The sequence below is a fragment of the Amia ocellicauda genome, chromosome 13 (genome assembly GCF_036373705.1).
Source record: "Amia ocellicauda isolate fAmiCal2 chromosome 13, fAmiCal2.hap1, whole genome shotgun sequence".
NCBI classification, from domain to species: domain Eukaryota; kingdom Metazoa; phylum Chordata; class Actinopteri; order Amiiformes; family Amiidae; genus Amia; species Amia ocellicauda.
In genome coordinates this window covers 34178486-34192280 of record NC_089862.1, presented here as the reverse complement: position 1 = coordinate 34192280, position 13795 = coordinate 34178486, and the positions used below count along the sequence as shown (strand labels likewise).

The 13795-nt window shown below is 47.8% G+C and overlaps 1 protein-coding gene across 1 annotated transcript in view; it reads right to left on the bottom strand.

Moving 5' to 3' along the window:
• ccdc171 (coiled-coil domain containing 171) overlaps positions 1 to 12743 on the bottom strand; it is a 79261-nt gene extending 66518 nt beyond the window's left edge. Inside the window, exons 1-10 of the mRNA XM_066720703.1 lie at positions 12661 to 12743; positions 11148 to 11330; positions 10859 to 10994; positions 10329 to 10503; positions 10025 to 10215; positions 8112 to 8258; positions 7768 to 7860; positions 7513 to 7673; positions 7297 to 7435; positions 2456 to 2558 (exon numbers count right to left, since the gene is read on the bottom strand). Of these exons, the coding sequence (XP_066576800.1) occupies positions 2456 to 2558; positions 7297 to 7435; positions 7513 to 7673; positions 7768 to 7860; positions 8112 to 8258; positions 10025 to 10215; positions 10329 to 10503; positions 10859 to 10994; positions 11148 to 11305 (1303 nt within the window). The 5' untranslated portion in view covers positions 11306 to 11330; positions 12661 to 12743. The remainder of the gene's footprint in view (positions 1 to 2455; positions 2559 to 7296; positions 7436 to 7512; positions 7674 to 7767; positions 7861 to 8111; positions 8259 to 10024; positions 10216 to 10328; positions 10504 to 10858; positions 10995 to 11147; positions 11331 to 12660) is intronic.
• Positions 12744 to 13795: the final 1052 nt, after the last annotated feature.

Below are 13795 nucleotides of genomic sequence, written 5' to 3'. Positions count from 1 at the left end.
TCCAAGACGGAGCTCCCTCTGGGCTCCAGCGATATTCTAGGTGAGGTCTCAGATGCTTAATTGAAGCTTAATTAGAGGTTTTTTTCCCCTTCTATTAATCTCCTAAGACGTGGCAGGTCTTACAATACTTATGAAATTGTACTAGAAATGGTCAAGTGAAAAATGTAACCGTTTAGGCGCTAGGAAGCAGTGTGAGTTGGTCCTACAACACAAACAAAGGGAACCTGGGTCTAAGGTTACGATAAAGCGCGGCAAACTCGTCTCACCTGTTAAATCAGGTCGGGGGGGTGCTGGTGTCACTGCAGACGGGAACGTCTCACGCTGGAAACGAGCCGCCGGTTTTTGATCAAGTTAAAGTGCACTCAAGACGGGCATTTACTGCGCCTCCCCGGGGTGCAATAATCTCGGGATCACCTCAGATACCGGCTCCCTTATAAAGTTAATGTGCTGATTTTACGTTTTCATGCAGCGTGATCCTTTAAAATCCCCTTTGTTCCCTCTAATTCCGCTCTCAAACTTGAAAAACCAAGAGGCCCTTTGATCGCGTTCCCCTGTTACGGTTTAACGTCTCAATTCCTGACCATGTTGCGCCTCCGAGGCTCCACTTCATACATTTTCTCGAAGTTTCCCGCTCCGAAACAAACAGCCTTTTCCCCCCGATTTCCCATCCCAGCTCATCTTTCAAGTTCCTTCGCCATGCTCTCCGACTTTAAGCCCCAGATTTTGTTTTCCCATCTGTTTGCCAAACAAAAAAAAAAGCCACTAATCTAACTCTTCATCCTAGCTCTGCTACATAATCCGCCTCCCTCTTCACAAATCAAGGCAAAGGTTGAAAAAAGGTAAAGATCGCTCGTTACATTTGGTTAAGAAGTTACCCAATGCAGGGCGTTACTGCCTTCATTATTACCAAACTCTTCATGGTTACAGAATGAAAACGACACTGACAACTACATCTGTACAACACCCTGGGCTTCTATGTGTTGAAACCGCTTAATAACAGTAATAATCTACATTTAAAAGCAGCACAATGGCTTCCGACGCGTGGAATTGCATTCTTTAGTCTCATTCCTGTGCGTTTACTTGAGTCACAGCTCAGGTTCAGTCAAGGAATAGAAATAAATCGATTCAACTGGGATTGATCGTTTTCTCTTACTTAGACATCTGTTACGAGACAGGTAGATTAAGCAATGCAAAAAAAAAAAAAAAGTTCTAATTACATCTAACAGAACCGTCTGCGCAGATTAATAAATGACAGGCCTCAGATCAAGGGTCTGGGCTGGTTTACTATGAAAGGAGAGTTATTTTATACTACAGTGTCTTTTACTTTGGGACATCCTGGCAGGAAAAGCACTTTATAAATCAGCTTTGCAAGATAAGATTAGTGAGCATGTGATAAAGCTCTTCATTACACGGTCTAAGCATGGCAAACATCCGAAAAAGCTAATTGTTATTATTATTATTTTTTTTATAGAAGCATTGTGTGCAAATGCATTATTGGTTAACGACCCATTCTGCATGAATATATGGATAGTTACTCGTGAGTTTCCGCTGTCAGAGATATTCAAGGTGCATTTGATTTTATATATGTATGTTTTAATCTTCCTGAGGGCTGCAAAACAAATGTCAAAAGAGCAGCCGCACTGTTTTTCCTGCAGCCAAAGAGAAGTCCTCCTCTCTGTGACACAGTACTGCGACCCGTTACATTAAGGTTTAAAAAGAAGTCTGATTAAACTTATAATCGTTCATTAGCGCAGCAGAAGCAGCTGTACATGCAGGGCCTGACGCACACATGCAGAGGTGCTGTGGGGAGATGGGACGACGATGCTCATTTTCCTATGTCAGTGTCTCGTTATACATCGCAACGTGCCACAAGTGAGCAGATCTACGCTGTGGGGATCGAATGCCACCTTTAGGTGTCTCTCGGCCGCTCTCTGCGCCAGAGAAACCCTCCCCGGCGGGCTTAGGAGAGGTCACCGCGCAGACCTGTGCCCACCTCTCTTCGCCTCATGAATGCGCTGCTGCTCGGGAGCTGGAGCGGTTGCTTCGGGAATCGTCCCGCGCCCGCCTCATTGAAGACCTGACCTCCAAGTTGCTGAAGGTTGCGTCAGATTTGGCTGGCGGCGAGCAAAACATCTGCTCCCCTCGCAGGCAGGCTGTAAGGCCCCGGCGCTCAGCTGGATTTACAGCCCAGCAAGAGAGCCCTTTCCCTGTCCTACCACACTGACCCTGGCATTTATAAATCAGATCGGGGGGCCAACAGCAGCGGGGCCCCACTCCATCACCCAGCCTGGTCACCGCACCGCTGCGAGGACCGCTCCCGTCTTGTCATCGGATCATCACCTGTCGAGCGCGGGGGTGTGGGGGGGGAGCGGAGGCAGCTGCACATCTCCCGCGAAGCTGCGACTCTTGGAACGCTGACAGAAGCATCTGTCATCCCCCGCCTTCAGACACTCACCTGCCGGGCCCGGGCCCGACGCGCCGCAGAGCTGCCAGAGCCCCTCCAGCTCCCGCACACAGCCGCCGTACGCCTCCTCCACACCGGCCTGCCGTCTCTGCGCCTAAAGACACACACACACACAGACACACACAAGAGTGACACACACACAGAGACAGACACACCACACACACAGAAAGAGACAGACAAACACAAACAGACAGACACACAGACACACCACACACACAGACAGACACACAGACACACAGACACACACACAGAGACAGACAAACACACACGCGCGCGTGCACACACACACATACAGAGACAGACAGACACACACACAGACAGAGTCACACAGACAGAGACACACAGACAAACACACACAGACACACACACACAGACACACACAGAGAGAGACAGAAGATTACCTTTACTCATCCACACACTCTTAAAATCATGGAGGACAGGGGGAAGAGTGCACACCAGAGGAAGGAAAATGTAAAATAAATATATATTACTTGCTTCCTTAAAAGGAATTGAAGTTCAATCTACAATCTCTCTCCTGAGAAGCCATTTTTGTTGTTTTGCATTTCAGTGCATTTAAAGGCTACATATTCATATACACACTTTTAAAAATCTGATAAATAATTGTGAATCGTTTAAAAAGACTACAGGTGTAATTGTGAAAAAGTCTTGATCTGCGATTGAAAATATGTCAAATACACACAACTTCTTGGCACAAATGTAGCAATTCCACAACACACACTGTCAGCTTTCATTGCCCAGTTCCAGCCCCGAACAGGACTGCGTGTCCACGTGCTGCTGCGCGTCTCCTGACCCGACGCTCTGGCCCGATGCGGCTTATTAATGAACATTGGCAGCAGATGTTGCGATGCAATTGAGACCAAAGGGACGGATCTGAACCGCGGTGCTCTCCTCCCACCCTCGGCGACCCCTGACCCTGCTAACTGACAAAGCGTGTGCATTTTCAATAATTGTGTCATTTGCCGTCACAATTACGAATGACACTTCATTTCTTTCTCCTTCTTAACCAGCTTATATTAGGCGTCTAAAACCAAAATGTTACAATTATAAACACGCATTCATGTGTATAAATAAACGAAGGCGATATTTTACTTCAAGCTACAGTGTCTGCAGGGTTTCAGCAACAATGCAACACGCAAGGATCGGATAACGTGGACGATGGAAGAGAAGGCAAGAGTTCATATGTTGGGCATGAAACTTCGGAGTAGAAAAAAATATAAATAAATAAATAAATAAATAAATAAATAAAACTTCCAGACAAATGCGATTCCGGCATTGCCAAAAATAAACACTGTAAATCACGCGCTTGTCCTGACTGGCAATTACTTCTGCTTCCCAATTGAACCCTGCCCCCCCAACACTGAAGAGATGCCAAGAAGAGGAGACAGGAAGGATGCCAATCAAACCGGCCCTCACATTACAGGCAACCCCCCAAACACAAGCGCGCAGCCTGCTGAAGGACGCCATCACTCACTGAACCCTGGGAAGGTGCCCTTCGTACAACATCAGCGCCGACGGGCTGCGCTCTGCTCTCCCAGCATCTCTGGGAAGGCGGGGAAGTTGCCGGCGCTCTCTGGGGGAAACGAGGCGGCGTTCATCATCCGAGTGAGGATTTTTATTTAACTCCGTATAGAGGAGCATAAAGCGCGTCTGTGTCGAGGCCTATAGCACTAGGTGGGGACATTGTGTAAAGAGTAAAAGGCAACCCAAGCGAATGAGATCATGTTAAAATATTAAAATATCAGCATTTTATTATTTTTTTTTATAAGAATGTACTGTATAAATATAAATAGAGTAAAGTAAACCTCGCTTTGCACAAGAGATAAAAAGTGCCAGTTGAAATTCCTGCTAAATGAAAAGATTTAATTGATGGGGATAGGTTTCATAAACGCAAAAACAGAGATGAAAAATAATTCAAGAACAATATAAATGTGCTGTTAATCAGGAAGTTTACTTTAATACAAATAATAAACTTTAAAAAGATATTTATTGGAATTTTAACTGATGCTCTTTCGCTGCGTTTTACATGATCCCTCAGGTCTCTCACGTCAGGCATGATTTCAGCCCGTTAGAATTCTGTGCTCCTTTAGAACACGCTCTCTCTCCAATGTTCTTATTTAAGGTGCTTTATTGGCATTACAAAAAAACTCTCTCACACGCTTTTATTGCTCTTCCGTTCACTGCCGTTTTTCTTTCCCCGTATTCATGATGCGATACCTCGGGCCAAACCTGCTTTTAATCACAACCCACGTTATCAGTTATATAAAACACAAGGCATCGCAGGTATTGAAACTGCCAAGTCACGCTGTGAAGTCACCGGGGTATTTGCAATGTCTCGATAGGGCTGCCCCATCATTAATCGCTGAACTACAGTAGATTTAAAAGCACACTTCAGATAAGAATCTAAATCTATAAATTGAGACACTGCTCTTGCACAGACACTGGGACTGCAGATCCCTCAGAAGATGTCTGATCTCCCAGGCACTCGCTCCAGAGGGCAGAAACTTTAGAGCCGCCGTGGTCACCGTGTCGAGCGCAATGTGTGTCCAGAAAACAACACTCCATATTGCATTATCAAGTGCATTGTCTTCAGTCTCCCCTTCGGCCCACAGTGAGAGCCTGCCTTTATCTCTAACCAAGCGTTCCCGATGGAACCGCAGGATGTGAGGAATGTCTTCCCATCTCCCACCGACCGGCGGCTTGGCAGCGGCCTCTGGAAAGCCTGAACAGGGGAAAACGGACAGGACGGGCCCACGGACTCTCTCTGAATAGAGTCCCATGCGGAGAGAGCTCTCTCTCTCTCTCTCTCTCTCTCTCTCTCTCTCTCTCTCTCTCTCTCTCTCTCTCTCTCTCTCTCTCTCTCTCTCTCTCTCTCTCTCTCTCTCTCTCTCTCTCTCTCTCTCTCTCTCTCTCTCTCTCTCTCTCTCTCTCTCTCTCTCTCTCTCTCCCCCCCCTCCGGCGGCTCGGTGCCAGCAGCAGACCGGTACCTCACCACAACAAAGAGCTCGGCCCCCCCCCCGGCGCTGCTGCTGTGTGTTATTATTCTACACTAGACTCCTGCCTTGTCTGTTTCGGCACCAGGCACTGTGCAGCGCTCTTCCAAGAACGTGTCAGCCTCCCTGCCGTGGCTCGAGCACACACAGAAAACACGGGGAAGGAGAGGTCAGATGTTCAGGTTTGTATTTGGCAGGGTCTCCGTTCCTCCCAGTCGTTGCCGGTTTATTTTCCCTGCCCTTCCAGCACGTTTCTCTCTGTATGTCATTAACCTCCTTTATATGGAGGCATTTACACATTAAAACACGGCACTGACGTGTGTAGAAGTGTAGTGATCTGTGTGTGGCATTAGGGATGCGTTTTTTTAAGGGACAGGCGTAAGAAATGGAGAGAGCAACCGGGGTCTGAAACTCAGTCCACAGAGGGCCAAAGTGTCGTCTCATTTTCATTGCAAACGGATATCGTGATTAGTTAATAAACCTTGTACTATTGTACTTGTGTAATTTTGGAGCTGTAATTGTATTATGTTTTGATCTGTAATTTTTTGCACTTTTGCATTGCTCTTATATTCTGGAAGTTGCCCTGGATAAATACATAAATAATAGAAGATTAAAGGACTAATACTGTGGTCTCTCAGTTAACGATATTAATTGGCTCCACAAAAAACATCGTTGGTAAACGAATATAGAAAAGGCAAGTTAAAGGCTTAATCCGGTCAGAGCCGATCAGAAGTTGACCTTTTTCACCCCAAAACAGCTTATAATATTTAAGCACACAATTGTAATAAATGTTATAGGAATATATTAGAGCATTAATATGAATCTGACTTCAGACAGGTGATAGTGTGTGAACAGCCCGAGTCTATATTTCACAAGTCAGTGATGTGTTAACCTGTCCCGGTTTGACAGCAAACGCTACGTTATTTTCAGTTTTTTTCAAATCTGAATTCCAATCTCTGTTAATTAGTCCCTTTCTGCTGTTTAGCATTCCAGCATGTTTTCCCAGATAAAACCTTGAAACTCTTTGGGCTGGAAATCAAAAGCCTGCCCAGCGTGGCTCCGGGAGCGAGGAGGGCTGCTGGAGGCCTCGCGCTCAGAGCATAGACACGGCGTCAAGGTCTCTGTCTGTTCGCTGAAGGGTAGGCGCTGCGCATCCCTCCACGGCCGGCCGCGAGGAAACGGAGATCGTAACCCCGGCGTCCTGGCAGCGCTCCAGCGGCTGGGTCACACACCGACCCAGTGAGCCCGCTGCTGCCCGCAGGGCTCTGCATAGCCACCAAGGAGAGGGCCTGCGTCTGCCCTCTGACTGAACGAGAAGCACCGACGGCCCCCCGCTTCGCCTGCATGGATTGTAAAAGTTCTGGCCCGTTCCTGCCGCCACAGTCTGCACGACCGTGCCATATAAAGCTAGGAGGGACACGGCATTCATTACACTAAACGTTAAACAGGCACAGAAAATTTAATTAGCCGTGTGATCTACTGACCCTGGGGGAACGCATTTATGTTGGTTATCGTTCCACCAGAGTCCTCATTGACTTAATTGGTCTAATGAGTTATTCAGTTTCACATATTGAAAATATATTGTGAGGTATTTCACTGTTGATGGTCTAAAAGTGCTTTCGGTTCGAGGTACAGTTACTTAAAACATCCTGGGGCCTGGATAGGTGTTTAATGAAACGATTAGACCAATTAAGTAATTGAGGACTCTGGTGGAACGATAACCAGCATAAACACGTTCCCCCAGGGGGTTTGAGACCCCTGGGTTACAGTAAGAGGCTACAAGTATACGCCCCACCCTGGAAACAACACACAAAAACGCACCGCTTCTGCTTCCTCCCGAGCCTCGGCCGCCAGCCTCTCCTGGGTCTGCAGTCTCTCCGACAGCGCTGCGAGCTCCCTTCCCTTCTCCTCCACTTCCTCCCCCAGCCGAGACTGCGTGGACAGCTGCTCCTTTTCAAGCCTGGGGAGACATTACGAGCGTCAGCTCTGCGGACCCAGCCTCGAGGCGCCCTGGCGTCCGTCTCTGAAGCCACTCACTGCCGCAGTCTGTCCAGCGCCTCCGCGGCTCTGTCCTTCTCCCGCTCGTAGGCCTTCTCCACCTCCCTGAACTGCGTCCTCACGAGCTCCAGGCTGGACAGCGCCTCGGCCTGGCCCGCCTTCTCCACCTGCAGCGCCGCCTCCAGGTCCCGGATCCGCAGCTGCACAGTCATAACACGACAGTTTAATACACTAAACCCAGCACTGGCGCCACAACAAACAGCAACAGAAGGACTCACAGGGAGGCGTCCTTACCTGCACGATCTCCGAGTTGAATTTGGACTCTAAGTGGGCGGCCCGCTCCGACTCTACACTCTCCTCCAGACTCTTGACTCTCTGTGTGGCTGTCTGGAGACACAAACAACACAATTTGTTGCCGGTGCCTCAACTTTGAACAGTTTCAGCAAACCTGAGCAAAGTGCAGACTTTCTAAAACTGCAGTTCGTGAGTTTATCCACCAGAGGGACACAGTCTGCACTTTCCTCCAACTCCAGCCTGAAGCTGCTGACTGAACACTCCTCCACACACGCCTGAACACCACTCCTGTGAGCCCCTGACAATGACAAAGGTCGCTTATCGAGAGCACAGGGCCGCCCCACCTCCAGCTCCCTCATGAGCCGCTCCTCTCGGTCGGCGCTGTGCTCCAGCTCGTTGGCCCGTCTCCTCAGGGCCTCGGCGTCCCGGTCCCGCTCCCTCTGCGCCTGGCTCAGCCTCCCGTGCAGCTCCAGCAGGGTGTCCTCCTGTTCCTGGGGACAAGGACGGAGAGAGGATGATCAGTGAGGCCATCACGCAAGACGAGACAGGGACGAACACCGCGGCGGCCGGGGCGTGACTCCCGTCCAGCTGCCACAGTATTTGTCCTCATCTTGACATGCCTCCGCTGTCCACACGAAGGGACACACGAAGACCGATCAGCCACGCGGAGCTGCATGTACGAACAGGGGCCTCTATTCATTCAACTCTCATGTTAGTTACCTGTTATTTCACCAAAAATATATATCAATGTATGTCACAACACGCACCGCACTGCAGTTCGATAACCGTCCATTTATGTGAACAAATTAAAAGTAAAAAGTCTCCCAACCCTGTATTTCCTTCAAGAGAATTGTAATTCTACCGGCGTCCACTAGAGGTCAGCCTTGTGAAGGGAGCTAGACGAAACCGTTCCCATTACATTACAGGTGTTAATAGATTATATTTTATATTGTAAAACAAGCCAATACAATATACATATATATATATATAACATCTATAGTATATAATATACTAGTATCAGAAAGTACCCAGACACAAGCACGCAATTCCCAAAAGAAAGCACCTAAAGCACAAGACTGCAATGCGGTCCAGATATATAAACAAGGTGAATAATCACTCCCTCCGAGACGAGAGCCTCCTTTCACAGCAAGAACAGAAACACAGACGGCGGAGCACAAGTCACCCCACCGACAGGAAATAGAGAATACGCTACGACACCAAGGACATTTAGTGAGTCTCTTAGGGGGTTATTTTAACAACGGAGGTCAATAAACACAGCTCATGACTGAGGACATGTCTTTCCTCGTGGTCTTAGGTACAGCTCTGTGAGAAAGCACTCTTAACATCTCGGCTTCCTTCAGCACAGACCGGGAGAGGCCGCTCAGTGGTTTCTCTCTCACACCGCTGCCGGGCTGCCATGTCTTCTAGGCCCTTCAGAGGGACACCAGACTTCTCAACATTTTCAGCCAATAAGATCTAGTCATAATAATCACACTCCTGCCCAACAGCAGATCAACACACAACTTGTGTCCGTGCAGTTGGTCAGAAGCTTAGTGCACGACACCGCGATAGAGAACGACAGCGCCTCGTCTCGAATCACGCACCCCCGAGACTCGTTTGTCTCCCCGTCCTCGAACAGTCACGAAGTCAACGCCCCATGTCACTGAAAACAAACGCAGCCGCGGTCATTCCCAGACGACTTCATTAAGAACTATTTATCCTGTGCCTGTTTCGTACCATTTTAAAATTAAATTTAAAAAAATCCTTCAGTTAAACCAATACAAACGAGCAAATAAAAGAAATTGACAATTTGTCTCATTACACGGAAAACCGGCCAGAGATTTCATTTGGACTGTTTTAAAGTCAATGACAGATCATTAGCAAAAATAAAACTGTCGACCAGATTGATCAGATATCTAACCAGAAATCTAACGACCACATCAAACCAGAGGAGCTTTTCCAGATCAGCAGGGACACACGCACCCGGGGACACAAATGGAAATTGGGCTTCAAGGCATTCAAGACAGAAAACAGGAGACACTTCTTCACACAGAGAGGCGTCACGATCTGAACAAACTCCCCAGCGATGTGTCTGGAGAGACAATTTGGGAACATTCAAAAACAGACTGGATAGGATCCTTGGATCACTTAGTTATTAATGGACACCAAACGAGCACGATGGGGCGAATGGGCTCCTCTCGACTGTAAACGAACACTGAAGGTAGAGGGCTGTAAGGACAGCCTGGCCACCACTGACCTGCAGGACGGCCTCCAGGCGGCTCTTCTCGGCGGCCAGCAGCTCGGCGTCTGTGTTGGCGGTCTGCAGCAGCCGGTCCCTCTCCTCCAGCTCCGCCTGGAGAGCACTCTGGTCCTCGTCCCGCGCCTGCTGGGTGATCTGCAGCGCCTTCTCTAGGTCGGACGCACGCTGCTGGAGCTCGGCGTTTTGGACTATATATAACAAGAACACACACACGATGAAAGTGCAGAAACAAGTTGCACACGACCCAGAGGGGTTCGCCAGTATCCCTGGTCGTCCCAGGCGACTCGTGATGTGGACATACCTCTCAGGTGCTCGTTCTTTTCCCGGACGCTAGCCACCCTGTCCTCGGCGCTGCTCCTCTCCAGACTGGCATCCTTGCGCGCCACCGCGATCTCGTACTCCAGGTTCTGCCGCTGGGCCTCCCCTCGCTCTAGCTGGGCCCGCAGCTTGGCCACGTGACTCTCATACTGGGACACCTAGGACAAAAACATTCACGCGGAGTTAAAGCACGAGGGTTATGGACCACAGAGCTCTAATGTCAACAACAAACGATCCGCTTTGTGTACTGGGTAATACATCCAATTTAATTACAATTCTTTTCTTTTCTTCTGGGTCATAAATCAACTTGGAAATGTGATCATATTGACTGAGATATCAAATAATCAATGCCCGTCACCGACAATAAGCAACCAGAGTAATAAACCTGCCATAGAGCCGAAACGTCTATCAGGAAGGCATCTAGTTATGATACATTAAGATCATTCCTCTGCTTATGATCCCCGGCACCGGCCGCCCTGTGACTCTTGAACACACGAGGCCACGGAGACGCACCTCCTCGTTGTACTTGGTAGCGAGTTGCAGCTTTTCCTTCTCCGACTGGTTGAGTTTCCACCTCAGGTCTGAAATGCAGTCGCTTCCCTCATTCTTCTCGCGTTCACTCTGCAGCCGAACGATTACCTCTTTCAGCCTGGAGGGAACGATCAACAACAACAACAAAATAATAAAATCGCACACCCTGAGTAAGTATCATTGGTGCATTTCTGGTGTAGTTTGTCTTGTTGGCACTAGGCCCGTATGATAAGCCCAGGACTCTCAGAGGCATCATGCAGCGGGTCAGTACCGTGCGATCTCGTCCGCCGAGCCCCTGGCGCCGCTCTGTTTCGTGCTGTTCTTCCGTGGCGTCCTGCTGCCTTGTTTAGACTGGCCGGCCTCCCTGGGCTTGGCCGGGCTCCTCTCGGTCTCTCTCATTCTCAGCGCAGATGTCCCAAGCTCAGTCATGGCGCGGACTCTGAGGACACCCTACCTGCAATGGCATCACAATAGGAAGATTTAAACACTAATGTAATTGGAGTCTCATCTCATGCTGTGAAGAACCAGCCTTTCAAGTTGATCTGATATGTGATCTAGTTCCAGCAAATGTATTTTTTAGTCTGTTTCCTCTAGGGATGGAGTGCCATGGATGAAACCAATTTAAATAATTAACTGAATACTACCTGTGTTTACCAAGGCATTGTATTTTGGTATAAAACTTGTGACATACCAGCTAAGTATGTGAAAACTGTTCACCCACTCTGTTGACAATGCCTATACCAGTGGTCTCCAACCCTGGTCCTGGTCCACTTAATCTTCTGAAATCACCATTTCAAATACTGATTATTAATCAATTAAGCAGCTCAACCAAGAGAATTATTGAAATCTGTATGTATTCAGACAATTGCTCCACTGGTTTCTAAATGACTGAATTGCTTCATTGTTTTCAGTTCAATACTTCCAGGGAAATTGGTGATAGAAGTGTGACCTCCAAAACCACCTGGACATCAGAACCCTACGCTGCTGGTTTTTGATACAACCCAGCTCTCAATTACTTAATTGAACCCTTAATTTAAGTAATAAGAGCCTTTTCATTATTTTAAACAGGAGGGGTTTTAAGTTAAGAATAGAATTGTATAAATAACTTATTAAAGAACCAACTCTTTTATTGCACAATTTCAAATCTAAGCAGATTGTTAATTTAAACAAGTAACTGAGAGCTCAACTGCTACAAAACCCATAAGCATAGGGGCCCCTCATTTAGAGTCAGTCTTTGGGGACCAGTTGAAGACATTCAAGTGACAGAGCAGCATCGTCTGGGACAAACCCAGCCCAAAGCCCAAACCAAGCACTTGAGTCGATGCATCGCAATAATCAATAAAGCCGTGCTGGTGGATGAGTGAACCGACCTCGGGGACCTCACTCGGACCCCGAAAATACCAGCATCACGATCCGTTATAAACACACAAGCACCCCCATCTTCGACACCTAAATCACGACACCGAGACAGACCCTGCGCGTCAAGATGCGGATGTATCTGAACATAAACAACGGTGGCGGTTACTGTTATCCCCCCCACCCCAACTGAAAACAGTGACTGATATGTGTACACACACACACACACACACACACACACACACACACACACACACACACACACACACACACACACACACACACACACACACACACACAGCATCCGATCCAGACAACAACCGTCTCTACACGCAGGTCGTGTTCAATCCCCTGACTCAAATCGAAACGCCCGTGGGTGTGGGTTTCTTTATTTAGTCCCAGCCGTGTTTACAGCACCTCAGACTCACCCGCTCCGAGTGACAGCTCCGCACAGGCCGTTTAAATCTGACGCCATGTTGCGCCGCTGGGAGTTACAACGGTCACTTCCGTCGCTCTTCCGCGTCTCCGATTGGCCGGCGCCCCCTGATGACGCGTTTAAAGGGAACAATAACAGCCCCGCCCACCCGGCAGGGTTTGTGCAGCAGGTCGGCAGTGAATTGGGTTTGAGTGGCTCTGCAGAGATGCTTTAAATGAAGACTACAGCTTTAGATGTTTCAATTAAAAGAAGCAGAACTGTTATTTGCTTTGGTATGTTTGCCTTCTTGGGTGCATAAGTGCTACTTTGCCCATCCCGCAGTGAATATCTCTGCCCTGTGGATTGCACCCTGGCAAAGCCCGCCTCTGTGCAGTGTTTTGGCGCTGGCCCTTATCTGCACAGTGCGTCTCTGGTCACATGTGCTGCACAGCTCTGTGACTTGAAAAACAACACTTTGTCATATTGTAAGGGGTTAGGCACCCAAAAGATATCACAGTATTTCTGCAAAACGTTGAGATTTTGCATTTAACATCAATGTGCTGAATAATTAATTTATTACAGGGGAACTTTTTAGGCTATTTCCAAATACAATCACTGCATGCCAGGATTTATCCTTTTGGAATGAATCTGTTTTGCATCAAAAACAAAGTTATAGATCAAGCTTACCCTCAAAGAAAGCACAGCACAGTATCTTGTAACCTCTTAACATGAACTGTTCTGCACATAATATAACTGGGCATCTTGGATGATAATGGGATTCCCATTGACAGTTTGGGGAATTTTTAGAAAACTCTTCGGTGTTTATAAGGGTGGTGTCAAAGATACAGGTAGAATTGGTGTTATGACTCATTAAATCACATCCTTATCAGCAATTTGATTGCTTTTATGTTTCGGCCCCCACCTCCACCCTCCAAGACATTTCTGCATCGATCCTTTCCTAGTGCTGAGGAGAAACTAATAGTATCAAATAAAAAGGAACAGTTTCCTGATACAATTTGTTTTAATTGTGTCTTATTTGATGGTATAGTGAGTCATTGTGAACCATCCTACTATTCTGTGACCAAAACTTGAAGTCATGGACACATAGCAAGGCAATTTGGCATCTCTGCAAACCAAAGACTTCTGCC